This window comes from Phascolarctos cinereus, unplaced genomic scaffold (genome assembly GCF_003287225.1).
Source record: "Phascolarctos cinereus isolate Bilbo 61053 unplaced genomic scaffold, phaCin_HiC Scaffold_2;HRSCAF=192, whole genome shotgun sequence".
Lineage (NCBI taxonomy): Eukaryota > Metazoa > Chordata > Mammalia > Diprotodontia > Phascolarctidae > Phascolarctos > Phascolarctos cinereus.
In genome coordinates, this window is record NW_027555625.1 from 266,207,723 (window position 1) to 266,229,344 (window position 21,622).

Genomic DNA, 21,622 nt, shown 5'->3' on the forward strand with positions numbered 1-21,622 from the left:
ATGAGCTGAAGAAGGAAATGGCAAACCACTGCAGCATCTTTCCCAAGAAAACCCCAAATAGGGTCAGGAGGAGTTGGACATAAGTGAAAACTACTGAACCACAAACAACAAATATGCTTCAGGCTTTTTGGCGAAAAGGCTCTAAGACTACAGTTCTTACTGTGCCATTTGAGAAAATGGCTATTTTAAGAGAAAAAAAAAGTTTCTAAATAGTACTATGTCGAGGTCAGACTAGGTCCAGATTTCTGCACAAGAAATGGAGTCTCATCTCCTAATTTCGCATTCCTGAACAATTATACCTTACAGACCCTGGAATATTTATACTGTTAACCAAGATGGCAATGATAATCCTAGGATCAGCCTGTACCTAGAACAAAACTTTGAAAGAAAAGGTCTACTGTTTAAAGATAGACAGGAAAACCATTTAGCTTGAATGGTGAAGGTATAGTGATTCTTAGTATTAGGAGTACTATAACACATGCAGTATAGAAAATCATCTTAGTCCCTGGATCAGACATTTCACCAACTGCCTCAATCTAAGTGTGAAACAACTCTCTGTTGGGATATTTGCTTCCAATCCAGACTGCCAAATGTGCCAAAAAGTACAAAGGTTTTTCTTACAGACTGACAGGATGAAGTCATGCTCATTGCTATGATTCCTGTTGTCTTCTTTTACTTTATGATCTTGAACATGGAAGCAGCTGGCTTCCATAAATAAAAGTCTAACACTACAGATAAGAATGAAAACTGATTTGACATCAATAAGAACCTTGAATTCAGCAGAGGAGGAGAACCTAAAAGTGATAGTTTTTTATATGCTAAAATAATACTAATAAAATAATACACATGCAACTAAGTCTGCTAAAGAAGCTAAGGGCCATAACAAGTAGAGCTCAACAACCCAGATGGCTCATGTAGTTGTAGCAGAAGAAAAGTTCTGGGACTCAGTGAAGCAGAACATGAACAGAATAGTTGAAAAGCATGGATTCTGAGAAACTAAAAATATGCTGAAATGGTACAGACTACATACACCATAATGCAATCTCTACAGCAGCTTTAAGGCAATAATGTTCACCCACTGACAAAGAGGAGCTTCTTATATAGGAAGTCAAATTACCAGGTTAATAAATTCTTTTTGTGTAACTAACTTCACTTTAGGTGACTAAGTACTACATAACTTTATTTTACCTAAGAACAGTAATTCAACAGGCAGTATTGCTACCTATGACTTTTCTACAAGTAAAGCTGAGGTTCAGTAAAATTTTTTAAAAATTAGTAGGAAGAGAAAGTCAGTCTTTTCCCCCTTTTCATCCATATTGCTGTATTTCTTCCTTTTCTTTCTTTTTTTTGTTTTGTTTTCTTGGTGAGGCAATCGGGGTTAAGTGTCTTCCCAGGGTCACACAGTTAGTGCCAAGAGTCTGAGGCCAGATTTGAACTCAGGTCCTCCTGACTCGAAGGCTGGAGCTTTATCCACTGCACCATCTAGCTGCCCCTGCTGCTATATCTTTTAAAATTTAAATTTAGTCAGCAAAAATCTGCTTCCTTTCCCTTCCCACGCCCCAAATTGAGAAAGCAGAAAAAACAAAACTTCTGCTACAGCTGTGTACAGTCAAGTAAAACAAACTCTTGCATTAGCTATGTCTGAAAAAAATAAAATCACATTCTCCACTGAGTCTTTTACCTCTCTATCAGGAGGTGGTTAGGATGTTTTTATCATTAGCCCTTTGGAATTGTGGTTGATCAGAGTTCCTAATTCTTTCAAAATTGTCTGTCTTTGCAATATTGTTGTTACTGTATAAATTGTTCTGGTTCTGCTCATTTCAACTTTGCATCAATTCCTATGTCTTTCCAGGTTTTTCTGAAACCATCCCCTTCATCATTTCTCACAACAAAATAGCATTCTATAAACAGCATTTATAAACCGTAACTTGTTCAGCATTTTCACTCCTTTAAATTTTCCACTGCAATAAAAGCAGCTATATTTTTGCATATGTTTTGTTAGAGTTTGTTTTGCTTAGTACCTTATCTCTCTTATTCCCTCTCCTTTCTTCCTCTCCCCTTCTTCCCTGTAGTATTAAATGTATTTCTGTGTATATATGTATGTATGTGTGTGTGTGTATTCTTTCCTGTGATCAGTTAAGATGAGTGAAGTTCAAGTTTCATCCACTCCTATCCCATTCTATCCTCTTTGTTTGCATAGTATTCTACTTGCACACTTTAATTATGTAATATGATTTTTCTTTATATTCTTCTCTACCTCTCCCTTTCCATTTATTCTTTGAAGATCATCAAGACACAACAAAATCCCTCCTAGGCCCTTCTAATTAGATTTCCTTTATAACTTTCAATAATGATAAGGTTCAGAGGGGACACGTGTTATATTATCCCTTCATTTTAGAATGTAAACAGTTTATCTATATGTAGCCCCTGATGACTGTTCTCTCAGGTTTACCTTTTTATGCTTCTCTTAACTCTTGCAGCTCAAAGTTTCTACAGTTACATAGAAACTGGTCTTTGCATTTGGAATGCTTCTAAGTTCTCTATTTCATTAAGAATCCATTTTCCCTTCTGAAGGATTATATTCATTTTTGCTGGGTAAACTTCAGTACTTGAATTCTTTTTTATGCTTACAGTACTTTCTCTGTGACTTGGAAGCACTGGGTTTGGCTACCATGTTCCTGGAAGTTTTCATTCTGTGGTTTCTTTCAGGGGGTGACCAGTGGGTTCTATTTTCACTTTGCCCTCTGGTTCCTCAGAGATCTCGGCAGGTTTTTTTTTTTTAATGACTTCTTGAAATATGATGTCTAAGCTCTTTTTTTGGTCATGACTCTCAGGTAGTTCAATGAGTCTTACATTATCTTTTCTTGATCTATTTTCTAGTTTCATGTTTTCGTTATGAAATACCTTTTATCTTCTTCTGTTTTTTCCCCAGTTTTTTCACTTTGCTTTAATATTTCTTTGTTTTCTCATGGAATCTTTGGCTCCTATTTGGACATTTCTAATTTTCAGGAAGTTAGTGCTTGGGCAAGGTTTTGTATCTCTTTTGTTAAACTGCTAAGTCCCTTTCCACTGTTCTCATTTCTTTCCAATTTTTTCCTCTAGCACACTGGCTGCATTTAAAAAAGTTTTGAAGTCTTTAAAAACAAACAAGCAAAAAAACAAACAACTCTTGCTTCATTTCTTCCAGAAATTCCAGTTGAATCTGCCCAAGCTTTTTTTTTTTTTGAGGTTTTGCTTTCAATGTTTTAGAGTAATTTTCTTCTTCTATGTTTGTGTTTTAAGCATCCCTGTCACCATAATAGTATTTTATGGGGGGATTTTTTTTCTTGTTTACTTAGTCTTCCAGTCTACTTCCTGATTTTGGACTTGATATTAGGGCCACACTCTTTGGACTTCTGGAAGGAATAGCTGGGCTGGTCCCATTCTGCTTTCTTAAGGTATTAAATAGTTCTTAAGGTACTAATATTTTGCAACTTAGGATCTCAGTGATAGCTTTAGCTGGGAACCAGAAAACTTCAGCATTCCCAAAATTGTGAGATCTGGGGCAAAGCCTGATTACTGTCTGACAGGTCTGAGTTTCGCAAGTTCTTGACCTAACTTGTGAGCTTCCCCTGTTTCAAGTTCCAGTAGAATACTGCTAGACACAGCCACTATCAACCAACTGAAAAGTTCTGTTGCTTCAGAATGATAGAATTTTAGGTTTCCCTTTGGTCTGGGATTCCTGCCCTGGTTATTCTTCTGTAAGCTTCAGACTGGAGTCACACAGCTGGTTACTGCTTGCTTTTACCCTGAGTGCTCTTCACCCTAGAATGTCACTGCCAGGAGCCAGTCCTTTTCTCAGTCCTCTCTGGAAGTGGTTACTGAGTGACAGAGCTGTTAGCTGGCACTTGTTCCCGGACCCTAGGAAAGTTTAGGATCCTTTATGTTAGACCCAGGGCCTCTTCTCACCTTGGTCCACCACCTTTCTTGCGCTCCATGTGTTAAGTTTCTGCCACATGCCATACTCATTCTTCACAAATCTCTCTCTTTATGCTGATCTGGGCTGAAAAAATTATGGTTATTTTTTTTCCTTGGATTTCCTGATAAGGATGTTGTTTGGTTCCTTTTCTAGATGACCAGAGGAGTTAGGGGGTAGGGACTTGTTAAATTTCTTCCTGATATTTCACTATCTGGGCTCACCTTCTTGCAATTGTATTTCTTAAACACTGCTCTCCCAGACTATTATGCCTATTGCATCACAAGCCTTTTTAATGTTCTAGGAGTTGGCTTTTTTCTCCACAAAGATTCTTTTTTTAAAATTTTTATCTTTAAATTAAAAAAAAATTTTACTTTCAGTTCCAAATTCTCTTCCTCCATCCCCCTCCCACTCATTGAAAAGGCAATTAATACAATGTCCATTATACATATAAAGCCATGTAAAACATTTTTATCTTAACCATGTTACAAAAAAAAAAGACAAAAGCAAAGAAGTGGGGAAAAAAGAGAGGAAAAAAAGCTTTAATCTGCACTCAGAGCTCATCAATTCTCTCTCTGGAGATGGATTTTTCATCATGAGTATTTTGGAATTGTTTTAGATTACTGTATTGATCAGAGGACCTAACATTTCACATTGATCATCATTGCAATATAAATACAATATTCTCCTGGTTCTGCTAATTTCACTTTATATCAGCTTATATAAACCTTTCCAAGTTTTTCTGAAACTATTTTGCTTGCCATTTCTTATAGCACAAAAGTATTCCATTGCAATCATATTCCACAACTTGTTCAGCCATTTCCCCATCTGATGAGTATTCCCTCAATTTCTAATTCCTTGACATTACAAAAATAGTTGCTATGAATATTTTTGTATTTATGGGTCATTTTCCCTTTTCTTTGGAACAGAGACCTAGTTGCTGTATTACTGAGTCAAAGGATATGTACAGTTTTATATTGGACAAAGTTCCAAATTGTTCTTCAAATTGGACTGGTTCAAATTCTACCAACAATGCATTACTGTCCCTATTTCTTCATATTCCCTCCAGCATTTATCATTTTCCTTTTCTGCCATCTTAGCCAACCTGTTAAGTATAAGATGGTACCTCGAAGTTGTTTTAATTTTCATTTCTCTAATTCTTAGTCAGAGCATTTTTTCATGTGACTATTGATAGTTTTAATTTATTCTTCTGAAATTTGCCTGTTCATATCCTTTGACCATTTATTAACTGGAGAATGACTTTTATTTTTATAAAACTAGCTCAGTTCTCCATATATTTGAGAAATGACACCTTTATCAGAGAAATTTGCTGTAAAACTTCCCCCCTTTTCCTACTTTCCTTCTAATTTTGGCTTCATTGGTATTGTCTGCGCAAAAACTTTTTTACTCATTTTACCTCCTGTTATCTTATCTCTTGTTTGGTCATGAACTCTTATCCATAAATCAGACAGGTAATTTTTTCCATCCTCCTCTAACTGGCTTATGATATCACCTTTTATATCTAAATAATGTGCCCATTTTGAGCTCATCTTGCTCCCCAAAGATTTTTTTTTTTGGTTAGGCAATGGGGGTTAACTGACTTGCCCATGGTCATACAGCTAGCAAGTCGTATGTGTCTGAGGCTGGATTTGAACTCAGGTCCTCCTGAATCCAGGGCTACTGCTCTATCCACTGTGCCACCTAGCTGCCCCTCTCCCCAAAGATTCTTATACAGTGTTGGTTGAACTAACAAAATCTGTGGGCCCAGCTGAAGGAAGACGCATAGAAAAAGTTTGCCAAGGTCAGTTACCCGGAACGGAGAAGCTCTGGCTACTTACCCAGGGCTGTAGCCATCACTATTTTGGGTAAAAATTTTGAAAGGGGAGAGAATTACTTCCCAAGAGGTCTTGACAGCCCCAGACCACTTTATCTTTTAGAGGAGAAAGGGCAAAAAATCTTTATTCTCCCTATATTAATTCTATCTTTGTTGTAACAAAGTAACCAAAAGTCTTACTGTAGATGCTAATAATAATGAATACAGGCCAGTAGGTCACAGACATCTTTCTGAAGGACAGAAAAAAATTCCATTGATACAACCCATTATCATTTCCTCTCTGTTGCTTCACATGTAATGGCCAACCTTGTTCAGCAATAGTTCACACGTTTCTTTGAGAGCAACACAATACATCATACAATGTTGCTTCTGCTTAACATCCTGACAGCATACTGGGAAATGTTACAATCATATCACCAAATAACAGACAACAAACTTTTTGCTATCTAGTATACTTTTTTCACTTGCTCTCAGGTACTTAACTCAGAAACAAAATGCAATCTAAAGTTTTCCCTACTGAAGACTGAACTTTTCTTAGGTTACAATAACCTGGTTGAAAAACAAAGTAGCTAAAGTTAAAACAAAGAGAAGATCAACGCACGCTGACATATAAATAAACAGTACATATTCCAAACTCTGTTTGCCAAGTTTCTGGTGCTACACATGGAAAATTTTTTCTTCTTTTCTACCTTCTCTCTCCTCTTCCCTTACAATATAAGGATAACCTACTCTGTCAAAATGAAATAGATATTACACCTATCAGATTGGCCAACATGACAAAACAGAAAAATGATAAATGTTGGAGATGTGGGAAAATTGGAACACTAATGCATTGTTGGTGGAGTTGTGAAATGATCCAACCATTCTGGAGAGCAATTTGGAACTCTGCCCAAAGGGCTATTAAAATGTGCATACCCTTTGACCCAGCAATAGCACTTCTAGGGCTATATCCCAAAGAGATCATAAAAATGGGAAAAGGACCCATATGTACAAAATATTTATAGCAGCTCTTTTTGAGGTGGCAAAGAATTGGAAATTGAGAGGATGCCCATCAATTGGAGAATGGTTGAACAAGTTGTGGTATATGAATGTAATGGAATACTACTGTGCTATAAGAAATGATGAGGAGGCAGACTTTAGAAAAACCTGGAAAGACTTGTATTGACTGATACTGAGTGAAGTGAGCAGAACCAGCAAAACACTGTACACAGTAACAGCTACATTGTGCAATGACTATCCTTGATAGACTTAGCTCTTCTCAGCAATGCAAGGATCTAAGACATCTCCAAAGGCCTCATGATGGAAAATACTATCCACATTCAAAGAAAGAACTACGGAGTTTGAATGCAGATCGAAGCATACTATTTGCTATTTTTTTCTTCTGTCGTGGTTTGTTTCCTTTCTGACGGTTCCTCCTATCGATTCTAATTCTTCTTTACAACATCACTCATGTGAAAATATGTTTAATAGGAATGTATATGTATAGCCTATATCAAACTACAAGCAGTCTTGTGGAGGGAGGTGGGGAGGGAGAGGGAGAAAAATTTAAAACTCAAAAGCTTATGGAAGTGATCGTTGATAAATCCAAATAAATTAATAAAGTTATAAAAAATTGAAATAGATGTTATAAATCAGCCAGTGTGTGAATGATGTAGCACGAAATCTGTAATTCACACTATCCCATCTTATCAGCAAACCTTCAAGAAGCTGACCACAATTATTCCTTTCTAAGCATTACCAACCTCACAAGGTTGTGAGAACAGCATTTTGTAGCCTAAAGTGAGTTAAATATAACCCACTGTTATTTCACTCCAAGTGGGTCTCCAAAGGATTCTCTTGATGCTAGCTGTAAACCGCAGTACATCTGCATAGTTAAAACAAACAGATGACATTAGCAAGAAGAGTAAGGCAAGATTACATTAGCATTCCAAAGATCTCACTAAGGAACTTGGGAAGTTTCAGCAACTTGTCTGCTTCCCACTTCTCTTCACACTCATTCTAGTCTGGGTGCAAATGACAAAGTGACCAAACAGGCAAAGAATCAACTGGCCGTGCTACAGAGAGCTATCCTTCAGTGGATCTGTGGGTTAGCTCATCAATAGCCATCTGTTATCCCTCTTGCTCTTATTATATAACTGACCCACCTGCTTTTTCAATGTAATAAGAAATACACTTGTGGTGACCTGGGCAAAAAGCTTTGCAAATGATTCAATTAATAGATATGTCATAATTGTCATAGTAAGTTGTTCAGTTGTTTTTCAGTCACATCTGACTCTTTGTAACCTCTTCTGAGGTTTTCTTGGCAAAGATACTGGAGTGGTTTGCTATTTCCTTCTCTAACTCATTTTACAGATGAGGAAACTGAGGCAAACAGGGTTAATTGACTTGCCCAGGGTCACACAGCTAGTAGTGTCTGAGGCCAGATTTGAACTTAGGTATTTCTGACTTCAAGCATGGTGCTCTTTCCAATTGTGTAAACGATTCAATCAAATAACTGACATTGTAAAGCTGCTATCTAAAGAAGAGATCCCTAGCATAGATCTCAGAAGTGCTGTGTAGGAAGCAGCTTTAGAAGGTTATCTACTCCATCATCACTCCCTACTGCCTCAACTTTACAATTACAACTGAGGAAAACGAGGCCCAGAGATGGTTAAGCAACTTGCTCAAGGCCACATAAATGTTAACAGCAGAACCAAGATTAGAATCTAGATCTCCTAACTCTCAGTCTGGTGATCTGGATTTCTCCATGTTACAGCCAATACAGGCTTCAGCCTAAGTAATTAACACGGTTGTTTCTACAACCAAACACAGAATGTCTTCTGGATTTAAATGTCGCTTGGCATAGTTAATAGATTACAAAATCAGACTTCAATTCCCCTGCTTCCACTTCTCACAACAAATCAAATCAATAGGCAGCAAGACGTTAACAGTCTTTAGAATGGTAGCCTGAAAGCAGAACTCTAAGGAGACCACTTCCCAGCTGGGGCAAGGAAACTCAGCATTTCCTCCCCCACTGCTCTTAGTCACAAGATGACAGAAATAATCCAGATCACCATGAATATGCATGCTAAATGTAAAGGCTACTGAGTCTAGTGATTAAAATTGCATTCAATACTTTTTAACTTACTGAATTTTTAATGACAAGTTCCATTACTGAAAATGAGAAGCATCTTTGAATCTCAGCCCAGAGAAAGACACTGAAGTAAGAAGGAAAGGGGACTACGACCCAAAATCAGTGTTACTTATAATTATGCCATCATTATATATTCTCACAGGGGGAAATCATATTTGGTTTGGTAGTTTAATAACTGCATACAAGACAAATGATTCCTCTCTCTGAAATTAGGGAACAGAAAGAATTTCCACCAAGTGGCGTGACTAAAATAAGTGTCTATATAGCTTTTCCTGACCAATGGCTTTCCTTTGAAATACTCATAAATAGTTAATCAGAAATAACATCAACAGACTATGTTACAGCAATGTGAGAGTCAGAGGAACTTTTAGAGCAAAATTTCAGAAAGGAAGTGAAAGCGAAACCACAAAGGAAAAATGTTATCAGAGGAAAAATCTCCAAAAACTGTGAATGAAGTTCAGGTCAGAGGAAAAGAAGAAGTGGGGGCTCAAAGGGCCTCCAGAATATTGTTTGTCACAAAGAAGTTGAACCCTTGGAAAGGCTTTTCACTTCAAATAAAATCCAAATCTGGTCATCTAGGAACCTCAAGAAAGTAAAAGCTGTGAAGCCCTCATATGTACTAATCTGCTTAGGCCAAGTCTAAATACTAGGTTTTTGTTTATCTGTGGGGTGCTCAGAGCCCGTGTAGATGATTTTCCACTAGTGAGTACAGAAAACTAGTCAACTGCTTAAAACCAATTTGCCCATTTGAGGGGAATGCCATAAGAGGTAAGGAGTATTATAACTAACTGGTGAAAGATACTATGTTGTGATAAAATGATACAAGTACTCTATTCCCTTAGAATAACTTGACTTCTAAAGGAAAGAACTTTTTAGCGTTTTTAGTTCTCCTCACTTTATGGGGCACTCTACATTCTAGCCAAAATGGATTGCTAGCTGTTCCCTGTCATCTCTTGCCTCCATGCATTTACAAAGAACCTTCTCTCATGCCTTAAATACATTCCTTCCCTTTTGATATGTCCTGGCAAGTTCACAGGTGATGTGGCAAGTAAAAGATGAAATGACTGAAGAAACAGGTTCAAACTTCCAAGCGTACTGATTTTTTAAGCAATGCATGCCAACCACATAACAAATCAAGACCACTCGCCTTCCTCAGCTCTGGCACTGTTAAGTCACAAGATGGAGTAAGTGTGGTTCACTCAATTCCCACTAACCATTCGGTGTTCTAATTCCCTCAACTACCTCAGTGACAGGAATTGACTTTTGCCTCAGTTTACAACCCTTTAATTTTTCTTTCCAGATGAAACTGCTCTCCACCTCCTCAAAAAATTTTCTTAGAGCATTTATTTAGGATCACCTGCATCCTTTGCTCCCCCCACATTCTACCTTATCTTATGCTTCCCTGTGTCTATAAGAGAACATCAATGTCTGAAAGGCAGGGATGAGGTCATTTTGAAATCTTTGCATCCTCAGAGCTTTGCATCTGGTAGGTTCTTAACAAGTGTTCCTTGAATTAAATTGACCTTAAGCCATTCTAGAAGATGAAGCTCTGGCTGCTTCTGGCTTGAGTTATTTCTAGGACATTAAGACAGAAGTCATCTAGAAATGATATTTCCCTAACCAGAAAAGGGAAATAATAGTTCTGGGTTGCTTCTCCTTCACAGAAAGTTTGTATTTAGCCTTTTCAGTCTCTTTCACATGAACAGAGATTGTACTGATAACCTGAACCTGAATTCAGGCCTTTTCTGCTGCGCCATCTCTAATAAATTTACAGAATTCTTCCAACAAAGGAATTCTTAATAACTGTGAGAATTTTCCCAGATGAACAATTCTTTTCTTATTTGTTTTTTTGGGGGAATCAGTCAAATGCTTTTCTTATTTAAGGCTCTTCAGGCTCATTAACTGTAAACTATAAAGGCGTGTCTAGGGACAGCCAGCTGTTCTCATTCACAGATTTCTTTTTTACAAGATAAAGTCCTGTGATCTGGGACCAAAAATCTCCCACTCAGCCTGCAACAGCCAGTGCTTGTATATGTACGTGTATACATTTTGTAGTTTCCTTGGTGGCAACACCTACCCCCAAGTAAATGCAGTTACAGTATCAAGGATCGTCTTTATACTGGAGAGACTCTTATTTACTTCTTTTTCTTTTGGTTTTTGTTAGGCAATGGCGTTAAGTGACTTGCCCAGGATCACACAGCTAGTGTTATGTGTCTGAGGCTGAATCTGAACTCAGATCCTCCTGACTCCAAGGCCGGAGCTCTATCCACTGCGCCACCTAGCCGCCCCCTTCCTTACTTCTTAAATGCAAAGAATGCAGCCTATGTTGGAGGGAGTAAATTAGATCACTATATCAAAGCTCAGAGAACTTCCTGCGTGCCTTGTCTTCCTCAGGTGAGCTGACCCCTTGAAACATGCTAAATTCAAATCCAGATATCTAATAATCCCAAGTAAAAAAGGCCTTAGGGAATTGAAAGGGTAAAACTCACTAAGAATGGTCAAGAGCAATCAAATAATTAATTTCTGAATGGCTTACAGAAATCATTTTAAATTATTTAGCAGAATAACTCTGGTGGCTAGTACTATTACTCTCATTTTATCTGCAGTGTAAACTGAGACACCAAGAATATAAATGATGACTCAAATACACCTGAGTTCATGTTTCTCAGACTTTTTTCTATTCATTATCATCTATGAATCTGCCAGAACATATTAGCTCACACTAACCTTCCTCTCTGTCCAATCACAATTTAGCTTTCTGACCACTAACACCTTTGCACCATCATATTACACTCTCCTAAGGTATCTCTTATCTCATTTACACTTCTACCCACCAAAAAGTGGCAAAGGGAAACAAACTCAAGATGTTGAAAGATATAAGAATGTCCTCAAGAAACTCAAGTTTCATCACACACAAGTTAAGAAACTTATAACCAGTAGATGTTTCTTCCAGCACTATTATTCAGTGAGTAACAGACCATGGGCCCCTATGATCCCATTTTCCAATTCTTTACTCCAATACACTAATTTTTTTTTCCCACATTTAAGTTGAAGTTGCAACCTGAAAATATAGAGATGATAGTTTCTTTTCTCATATGTTGCCACAGAGATACAGTCTAATTGAAATTCTGTCAGCATGGTGGATTGCAGATGCTACTGCTTATTAAATTGACTCCAGTTTGTGGGTCCTTAACAGGAAAGCCACTTACCAGGATTTTGCTAATTCTGCAAATATATTTCGTGTTACTGTCTTACTTGCTTCTCCTCATCGCTGGTACATTCAGAATTAAGGGAGAGAAAAATAGCTGTTCTTTGAAGAGGATGGTATTATTGACCCATGAGTATAGCACATCCTTTGAATTATTTTTCTGGTAGTGGTAATAAATATAAAGAGAGTCACCACATGTTATAATCCTTCGGTTTACATATAATCATGCATGTGCTGTTTCCCATCACTTAAAGTCAAATGTCAAAATGATTCCAGTATTGCATGCAAAGAACTTCGGGCACATAGCAAGCACTTAATAAATGCTTGTTGATCTGACAAGCAAAATAAAAGGGAATATAAATATGGCTGCCTTCTGGCTAACCCCAATACAAATCCACAAATCAACTAAGATCCAGCACATGTCATGCAAGTATGGATTACACACCATCTGATGTACCTTCTGAGTTCTACACCTTTTACTTCCCCTAAAGACTGATAAGGACTTCTTCCTTTTTAAAAATGTTACAAACTGAAATTCATTTCAGAATCCCTCTATGAATTACAATTATTTCCACTCTGAAATGAAAGCATTACAGCCACTTGCTATATTAAACAGAAAGGTCCACTTTAACAGCTTTATGAAATTAATGCCAATGCATTAACGAAGAATGTTGACGTAACTTCAAGATGACAAATGGTATTTGTAAAAGAGAAAGATTAGCAGATTTAATACAAACAACAGACTTTTGAATTTTTAGTCACCAACTCCTAAAGACAGAAGCTGAAATGGACTGACTGCTACCCATTCACAATGGTTTTGAACTTACCAAAAATGTCCAAGTATATTCCAAGTCCTAATTGTCATCAGAAACCCATTACATTAATTACTAAAGGAACTACTAGCCTGAACATGTCAACCATTCTTAAAAGAGTAGCAATCTCGTATTTTTTCCTGAAAAAATTATGCAACGCTTGGCAGATACTTCAAACGACTGGGATATGAATATCTACTTCTTTCTGTTTTTTGTTGGTTTGTTGTTGTTGTTGTTGTTGTTGCTGTTGTTGTTTTGGCGAGGCCAGGGTCACACAGCTAGTGAGTATCATGTGTCTCAGGCCGCATTTGAACTCAGGTCCTCCCACTATGCCACCTACCTGCCCCTCTGAATATGTATTTTTTTCTGTACAGAGTAAGTTTACCTCTGCAGCACCTAAACAGGTTAAGTTGGCCTACCCAATTCACACTGGGGTATTTTTATCCAATGAGGACTGAGATGAAAACAGGTTTTTTTTAGAGAAGAGGATACAGATTCCTTACACAGATTCCATTTCCAAATCATCATCTTCCTGAGACAGTTGCAGGTAGGGATTATCAGATGCTGGGCGGAATTTATAACCAGTTAGAACAAAGAACACCAGAGTTGCCATTTCATCCAGTAGCTGCAAAATGAAAGATATCCCCCAAAAAGTAATTAGCCAAGACTACACTTGGAACAGAAATGGAAGTAAACAAAGAAACATATATAATCCCCTCTCCCACAGTTAGTTTGTGCTCTTCCATCAGACTCAAAGTTCACTGGTCACAGCAGTTTTATTGGGGAAGTTTCACCAAATCCTCAACTTTTAGTACTATTCTGAGAAGATAAATTTAAAAGCACTTAATTTAAATAAGAACATGAGGTATACTTTTTAAAGGAAAACAAATCTTCCTCGAAATTGTTTGGCAGCTCCAAATAGTTAACTTATTCCTAGTATCCTCATCTTGCACAGGCAAGGAAACTGAAGTCTAAAGAGTTTAATAACTGGGTTGTATAGATGGTATACTGTCAGAACTAAGCTTTGAACCCAGGTTTCCTAACACTAAGTCTAGTGTTACCTTCTCAAAGTGAGAAGGTCCCTTAGGAATTATCCTATACATTACACTTACATTTTATGTTATGAGAGACAGTGCAGCAACAGTAAATAGAGAGTTGGATCTAAAGTCAAGAAGACCTGAATTTAAGTTCTGCTTTTGACCCATACTAGTTATGTGCTATCTAACCAACAATAAATCAATTAACTTCTCAGCTTCAAGCAAATACCTGGGACAGGTTATAAGAGTTGCTGCTGTGCACTGGTACAGGGAATTTTCATACCAGGAGTTCCCTAAACTGGTGAAACACAGGTCTGCCTTCCCATTCCCACCAATTTTTTTTAATTAAAAAAAAAGATACTAGAGCTGGTGGGGGCAAGGGATCAAGACTACTGTATGTAAATAAATATATAAATGATGGGGGAAATCACTTTAGTACATGGGGGGGCCACTTTAATTATAAAAGGTACATCCTAAGTTTTCTTTTTCTAAGGTCTGTCCCTCCCCTCCCCTCCCCCCACCCCAACCAAGATCCTTATAGACTGAAAAGTAAAATCAACAGTGCAATTACTTTCAGATTTTCCATACGATCCGGCATCTTCCATGGACAAAAGGAGATTTTTATTTGAAGATAATTAGAAAAAGAAGGACTTAGCAGTTTACCCTCAGGTAATGAGATAACAGTATGAAGCTATAACTGATTTTCTTCTTGGGAGTGGGGGGATGCCTTTACACAAATTTACCTAAATTACTTAGAAGTCTGACATACTTCCTCCTGCCAACTGCATACCTGGTAAAGCCACTTCCACTGGAATGGAACAGCAAGCTTAAGGAGAATTGCAATAATCCTTGTGAAATAAATGTAACAGACAATCTACAGGAAAAAGGGAAAGGTAAAATAAATAAAACCAACAATGCATTCATGTCATCATTCTCTTCTACTTAAATGAATTTAAAACTATAGAAAGCCATTTGGAGCATATCACCTTAGACTTATAATGTCAGTTAATAATGAGTGAGAGGGTAAAGAAAAGAATTGATTTTGTGGCAGTTACACTTGAAATGATAACTTCATTACCTCTAGACAATACAAGTACTCATAAAAGTGCAACTAGAGAAGAGTGCAAAACATTCTGAGTCTGGCCTATTTGAACTCTAAAATGACCCCTTTGGCATCTCATTCAAATATATCCCTTTTCTGTATTCAGCAGAAGATAACGCCTTTTTTGGTTCTGGTCCCAAGAGATACATTTCAATTCCCAGGCTTAGAGATATATTTGTAATGATTTTTCAACAGTGACAACAGAAAACAATGCAAGACAAAAGAGAATCCAAATGTTCAGATCCTCACAATGCTAGTTAAAGACACTGATGCTCCACTTATGGGAGGGACACATTGAGGGGACTAAAATACTCAATTCTTTCCCTTGCTGATACAGGAGAGCCTTAAGACACTGCTCTGGGAACACCTAAACAACACCTTACACGGATTTAACCCCGTTGCTTGACACCATCATCAAATCTTGCTGGGAGTAAACTGAGGGTTTGGATAGTCTCCAATGTTTCTGGTTCACAAAGTTTTGGCAGGATACCCCTGACTTTGCAATTTGAAGGCAAACTCTTAAGACACACACATATTTAGAGACAGTCCTACAATGACTCCTTTACTTGGTTCAAGAGGAGAATTATTTTATCTCCATACCTGGTTTTTTAAATAAAAAATACAGTTAGTTGGTTCATGGTTCAAGCAGCCCTGCCATCTTTGCTATTTACAATCTCACATTTGCTTAGGAAAGTGAACTATTTGAAGCTGCTGACAATGCCAAAGCCACAGATGGCGTGATAGGAAGATTCATAAAACACTTCTTTCAGAATGAGTAGACCAATTCTAGAAGGCTCTTGCCTGCCACCCCCACAAGAGGTCTGGAATTTCATCTTTTTAGGAAAAATTTGTGAACTGAATGACTTCTAGCAAGCTCTGTTTGTAATGCTATAATTAAGAACCATTTCTCATCTGTTATTTTCAAGATTTAAAAAAAAACCTGCTACAAATAGTTTTTCTATTCTCAAAGAATGAAAGTTCTTCACCAGAGAGTGAATTCATTTTCTTTAACTTCACTGTGAAATCTAGAGAAAAAGCATTCCATCTTCAATCTCTATGACTTTGCACTGCCTGTTTCCCCTGCCTAGAAGGCACTTTCTCCTCACCTCCACATCTCAGAATCCCTTGTTTCCTTAAAAGCTTAGATCAAATGCCACCCTCTACATGAGGCCTTTCCTTATCTCTGTTGCTACTGTTTTTCATCCCCCCCAAATCATCTTGCATTTATCCTATATGGATTTTCTCTATGCTTATATATGTGTTGCCTTTGTTAACAGAAAGTAAGCTTCTTGAGGGCAGGGACTGCTTCATTTTTGTCTCTGTATCCCCAACTCCTAGCACAGCATCTGACACAGAGTAGGCAATTAATATATTGATTGATGATATTCTATTCTTAATGACAAGTAACAAGTATTTGATATTTTATTCAATAAAAAGAAAAATATTTAATTTCATTAAAAAATGAAATTCTAAGAGTACAGATTCAGTGATGACTCATGTTTTTCAAAAATCAAATATAAGGGTAGAAACTTAAGGCCCACCTAAAAAACATGTAGTACTTTTTTGTTCTCCCAAACTCATTTGGTTCTCATTTACAGAGCTAAGATTTCTTACTCACCAATACATAGTAATGTCTGAATAGTTTCAGCTTTGCTAAGTTAATAGCAGCTATGGAGAGAAGGGAACAAAAGAATGGGATCATTAGTTTATTTTATACCAAGTTACAATCAGGTAGTTGCAATCACCTCTCCAAAAAGAGAGTTCAACTCTGGTGAAGATCAGCATTCCCTTGTAAAAATTAAACATCCCAGGTGTTCTGTTCATTTGTCAATGCACTCTACAAGTAAGTATCACGAAGATAAAGGGAATATAGTGGAAGCAAAGTACTTGAAACCCCAAGCTCTGTTTACAGAACTGCACCGTCTCAAACTGGCTCAAATGTACCATTTGGAAGAATCTCTTATAGCTGAGGTAGTGATTTCAATTAACCACATCTGCGCCTTTTGCAGAATTCAATTAGGTTTTCACTCCGATCCTTTTCCACTGTGCAATTGAGATAACCCTTTTAGGTATATCACCTGTTACTTTTCCAGGTAAGTCCCACCAAAATCAATGTCCAAGGTCAACAGAGACAACAAATTTTCTTATGTAAACCTATCGTTATGAAATATTGATGACTAAAAAGGGTACTTGACTCTTTTTCCAGCTTGGTAATTCATTCATCATAAATCTTACTGTAATAAGTAAATTAATTATTCTTAGTAACAATCAACTATTGTCTCAATTTAAGCACATGGCAATCGGTGAAGAAAGGAACTTTTTCCTTCTTATTTCTTCTATGGCTGATGATTAGTGCCAGACAAAAAGGAGAAATTTACCCTTAACATGGTTAACAACTTGCAGCATATTCAAAAATATGGTTTGAATGCCTGGATGAATTGAAGTTATCTGCCTGATACTAAGGCACAGAAAGTTCTTAGGGCAATCAGAGCTCTCAGGAATTAAGGAATTGCAAAGCAACAACAAAAAACATCTATTAAGTGCCAAATATGTGCCTAGCACCGTGATAAGCACTGAGGATACAAATATAAAAGTACTCTCTGCCCTCAAAGAGTTTATGTTTTAATGAGGGAGACAACATGTAAATAATTAGGTACTATAAAATATATAAAGAGTAGAAGAAGGTAATCTGAAAAGGGAAAGCAACTAGCAGCTGTGGGTACCAGAAGAGGCCTCCTGAAGAAGGTAGGATGTGAGTTAAAAGAGGGCCAATAAGCATTTATCTAATGGGGAAGGTAATCTCTTGAGGGCACCAGCAGGGGATGGGACTGTTAAAGGCCTCCTGTCTTGAAGACTACCTGGGAATGCAGGAGGTAGAAGTGAGGAGGGAAAGCACTCCAGGCATGTTGGGCCAGTCAACGAAAAGGTACAGTCTAGGGATCGGCCATCACGTGCAAGGAACAGCAAAAAGCCCAGCGTAGACTGCAGGGTATGTGGACGGAAGCAAAGTCTAAGAAGAGTAGAAAGGTAGACAGGGGCCAAAAGCAATAGGGAGCCACTAGGGTTTACTGAGTGTGGAGGTATGTGTGATATGGTCACATTTAGACTTTAGCAAGATAACTTTGGCAGTTGTGTGGAGGATGGACTGGAATGGGGAGAGCCTTGAGGCAGGGAGACCAATCAGAAGTCTATTGCAATAGGTCAGGCAAGAGGTGGTTAGGGTCTGAACTAGTTACATGGCTACCTGGGTGAAGAGAAGAGGACGTGTGTCAGCCATGGGGTGAAGGTAGACACAACAAGATTTGACAATGGATTGAATAGGTAGAATGAGAGTGAGGAGTCGAAGTGACACTGAGATCTTGAGTCTGGGTGACTGGGAAAATGATGGTGCCCTCAATAGGGAAGCTCAGATGGGGAAGAATAGAGTTAATAGATAAGAACAGAATAAAATATAGCGGAACAGATAAGAACGGAGGGACATACACATGAACATTTGTTTTTATGAAAACTGTATTATAGTACATTCATCAATAAAGGCTCTGGAGCTTCACTAGCCCTTACCCTTAAAATCTTTTTAACTCCTCTGGTTCTCCCATCATTTAACACCTAAGAGCATTTATAAACTAATCATTTAATCTTTTTTGTTTCATGGAAGAAAAATAACACCTCAATATTTAGATTGTCAGGAGGACACAGAAATAGTTAACAGCCTCTCAACCTACCCCTATATAAACATCTTTAGTTATCTACTGAGTGAACTGAGGCTTTTCCTAAGAAAGCAATGTGCTGCACCTATTTCCCTTCACCTTGGTGAATAAGAGACAAGCAGCAGCAATCCATTCTTTTTTTTTTAATTTATTTTATTTTATTTTGGCTAGGCAATGGGGTTAAGTGACTTGCCCAGGGTCACACAGCTAGTAAGTGTTATGTGTTTGAGGCTGGATTTGAACTCAGGTCCTCCTGACTCCAGGGCTAGTGCTCTATGAACTGTGCCCCTAGCTGCCCCTAATTCATTCATTTTTAAATGCTTACATTTTTACTCTTCCATTTTGCTTGTCTGAGAAATCTGACAAATGGGACCCATACGTATCTTGGCTGGCTTCACTTAAGAAACTGCTACTGCACACACAAGTATCACTTATTTATGTATTATGCTTGTATTACTTTCCAAGCACATTAGGTTCATTTCATAAAACTATACTGGGAGACGTTATTTCTATCCTGTCAGAGGGGAGAATTAAAAGAAGAGGTTTGTTTTAATAGAGATGGAATCCTACCCCCTACCCTCATCTCTTTCCTTGTCCAGAGCAGTGTCTTCATCATGGCACACCAAAGGGGTGTGTCAACTGTTCTCAGAACTGGGAATCCTCTGAATATAAGCGCTCTGTGAACCTTTATGGAAACATATTAGAGGGGCAGCTAGGTGGCGCAGTGTCGATAGAGCACCAGCCCTGGATTCAGGGGGACCTGAGTTCAAATATGGCCTCAGACACATAACACTTAACTAGTTGTGTGACCCTGGGCAAGTCACTTAACCCCATTGCCTAGCCAAAAAAAAAAAAAGAAACATATTAGGAAAATTCAGACACAAGTATCAATTAAGATAAGTCAACTTAAACAAGAGCCATGCCACTTCAAAGGGTAAGTTATGACATTCTAGATAACCTGGGTTTTATCTCTAAGAAATGTATGTCTGCTGGACATACAGGGAAAAAATGGAACTATTAAAATGTTTCTGCCTTTACTAATCAGTCATGTAGTAGGCAAGTAATAGGATCTTGTGTCACTTTCTGAGATTTTAGTTGCAGGCTTCTAAGTGGAAGATAAGGTGTTAAAGTGGTTATTTACTGGAATGGTTTTGTAGGGTAAGACTACCTAAGGCACATGAAATTGTGGCATGCAGTGGAAGAAGCACCAGCAGCCCAGTTAGGGTTTGATACTTACTACCTCTGTGACCTTGGACAAGCCACCTCAACCTCTTTGGGCCACAGTTTCTTTATGTGAAAAATGAAGAGGGTTTGAGATCAGGGCCCTTCAGGACTAAATTCTCTGCTCTTATGGTGTAACAGCGGTTGTCAAACCTGGCTTGAAATTTGGGCTTATAAAAGGAAATAGGAAAAAAATCATGAACTGGAGACATTCAGAGCCCTGGGTAGTCCATGGGAGGCATGGCACCAGGGGTGCCAATAGCTGTGATTGGCAAATGATGAGTCAGGATGCTGGGCAGGCAATGGAAGATGATGTCTCATTGGTAGGAAGGGAAAACAGAGTGCTACTCCTCCTAGCTAGGCAGCATGTGACATTTCCCTAGGGTTATGCAATGAGTCAGTGATGTAGCTATCAGAGGGCTGGAATCCTGAGCTTCAGATTGCTATTCTTCACAAGAGGATTTCACTGGAGCTACAAAGCATTGCCTGCTAAATGATTCTTTTGAAAATACTAAAGCTAGGTGCCAAAGGGATTGTTAATTGGGGGAGGAGGGAACTAGCGAGAGGAAAGGGAGGGGGAGAAATTGCTATTTCTGGTCCTACCACAAGAAAGGGAAAATAATGGTTTAAATCAATAGCAAGGAAAAACACTAAACTTTTAAGTCGGGAGACATGGGTTCTAATTTTGATTCTGACACAGCCTCACTGTGTATGTATAACCTGACTTTGCCTCCTAGGGCCTTAAATTTCTTTTCTGTAAGATGAAGGAATGGCCTGGACTAACATTCTCTTTCGCCTCAAACATCTGAGGACCATATGTACGATTTTTCCTATATTGTTTAAAAAGTACAATAGCCACCACCACAAAACCTCAAGAATGTAAGGCCAAGTGCCTTACCCTACTTTCAGGGGATCTTAACACAAGGGAGAAATACAAACATCCCCAAAGCCAACATCTCTTCAAATCCTTGTTTAAAGGGTCAGTGCTTGACCTGAGCTATTGCTGTATTGCTGCTTGTGCTGAAGAACAAATATGTACCTACAAGCGACCCCCTAAGATCATAGCAAGCAGACAGGCTCCTCCCTGCAAGCTTCTCATTGTGTGCTCTGCCTCAGTGTGCTGACCAGGTATGGGGCTCTCCCTTATTTCCTAGGCCAGAGGCAGTCTCCTTCATTTCCCTGAGGAATATCCTAAATGATTACAGAATGACTAAATAAATAATGTAGGGATTAACAAAGTTAGAACCCTAGGAGTAGGACGCAACACAACAGTGACTCAAAACACAAGACTACCAATGCTCAGCCATCATCATCTATTTACTTTAAGAAATTAATACTGAATGATTCATATGGTATATAAAAACAAAAACATCTACAGCTGTGGGGGGAAGGTGTTCATGTTTGACCTCTTATAAAACTACTGAGTGGAGTTAGGTGGGGCAGTGGATAGAGTACTGGTCTTGGAATCAGGAAGACTCATCTTCATGAGTTCAAATCCATCCTCAGACACTTATTAGCTGTGTGACCCTAGGCAAGTCACTTAACCCAGTTTGCCTCAGTCTCTCGTCTGTAAAATAAGCTGGAGAAGGAAATGGCAAACAACTCTGGTATTC

General features: G+C 38.1%; 1 protein-coding gene across 3 annotated transcripts in view; it reads right to left on the reverse strand.

Moving 5' to 3' along the window:
- Positions 1 to 21,622, reverse strand: part of GPR107 (G protein-coupled receptor 107) — a 90,586-nt gene that overhangs the window by 5,858 nt on the left and 63,106 nt on the right. Inside the window, exons 15-17 of one of the 3 annotated variants that reach the window (XM_078150004.1) lie at positions 16,700 to 16,749; positions 14,770 to 14,853; positions 13,446 to 13,567 (exon numbers count right to left, since the gene is read on the reverse strand). The exons of 1 other annotated variant lie outside the window; for it this stretch is intronic. In XM_078150004.1, coding sequence (XP_078006130.1) covers positions 13,446 to 13,567; positions 14,770 to 14,853; positions 16,700 to 16,749 — 256 coding nt within the window. Of the gene's footprint in view, positions 1 to 13,445; positions 13,568 to 14,769; positions 14,854 to 16,699; positions 16,750 to 21,622 lie in introns of those variants that run through there. One more of the 3 variants, XM_078150005.1, reaches the window with a different exon arrangement.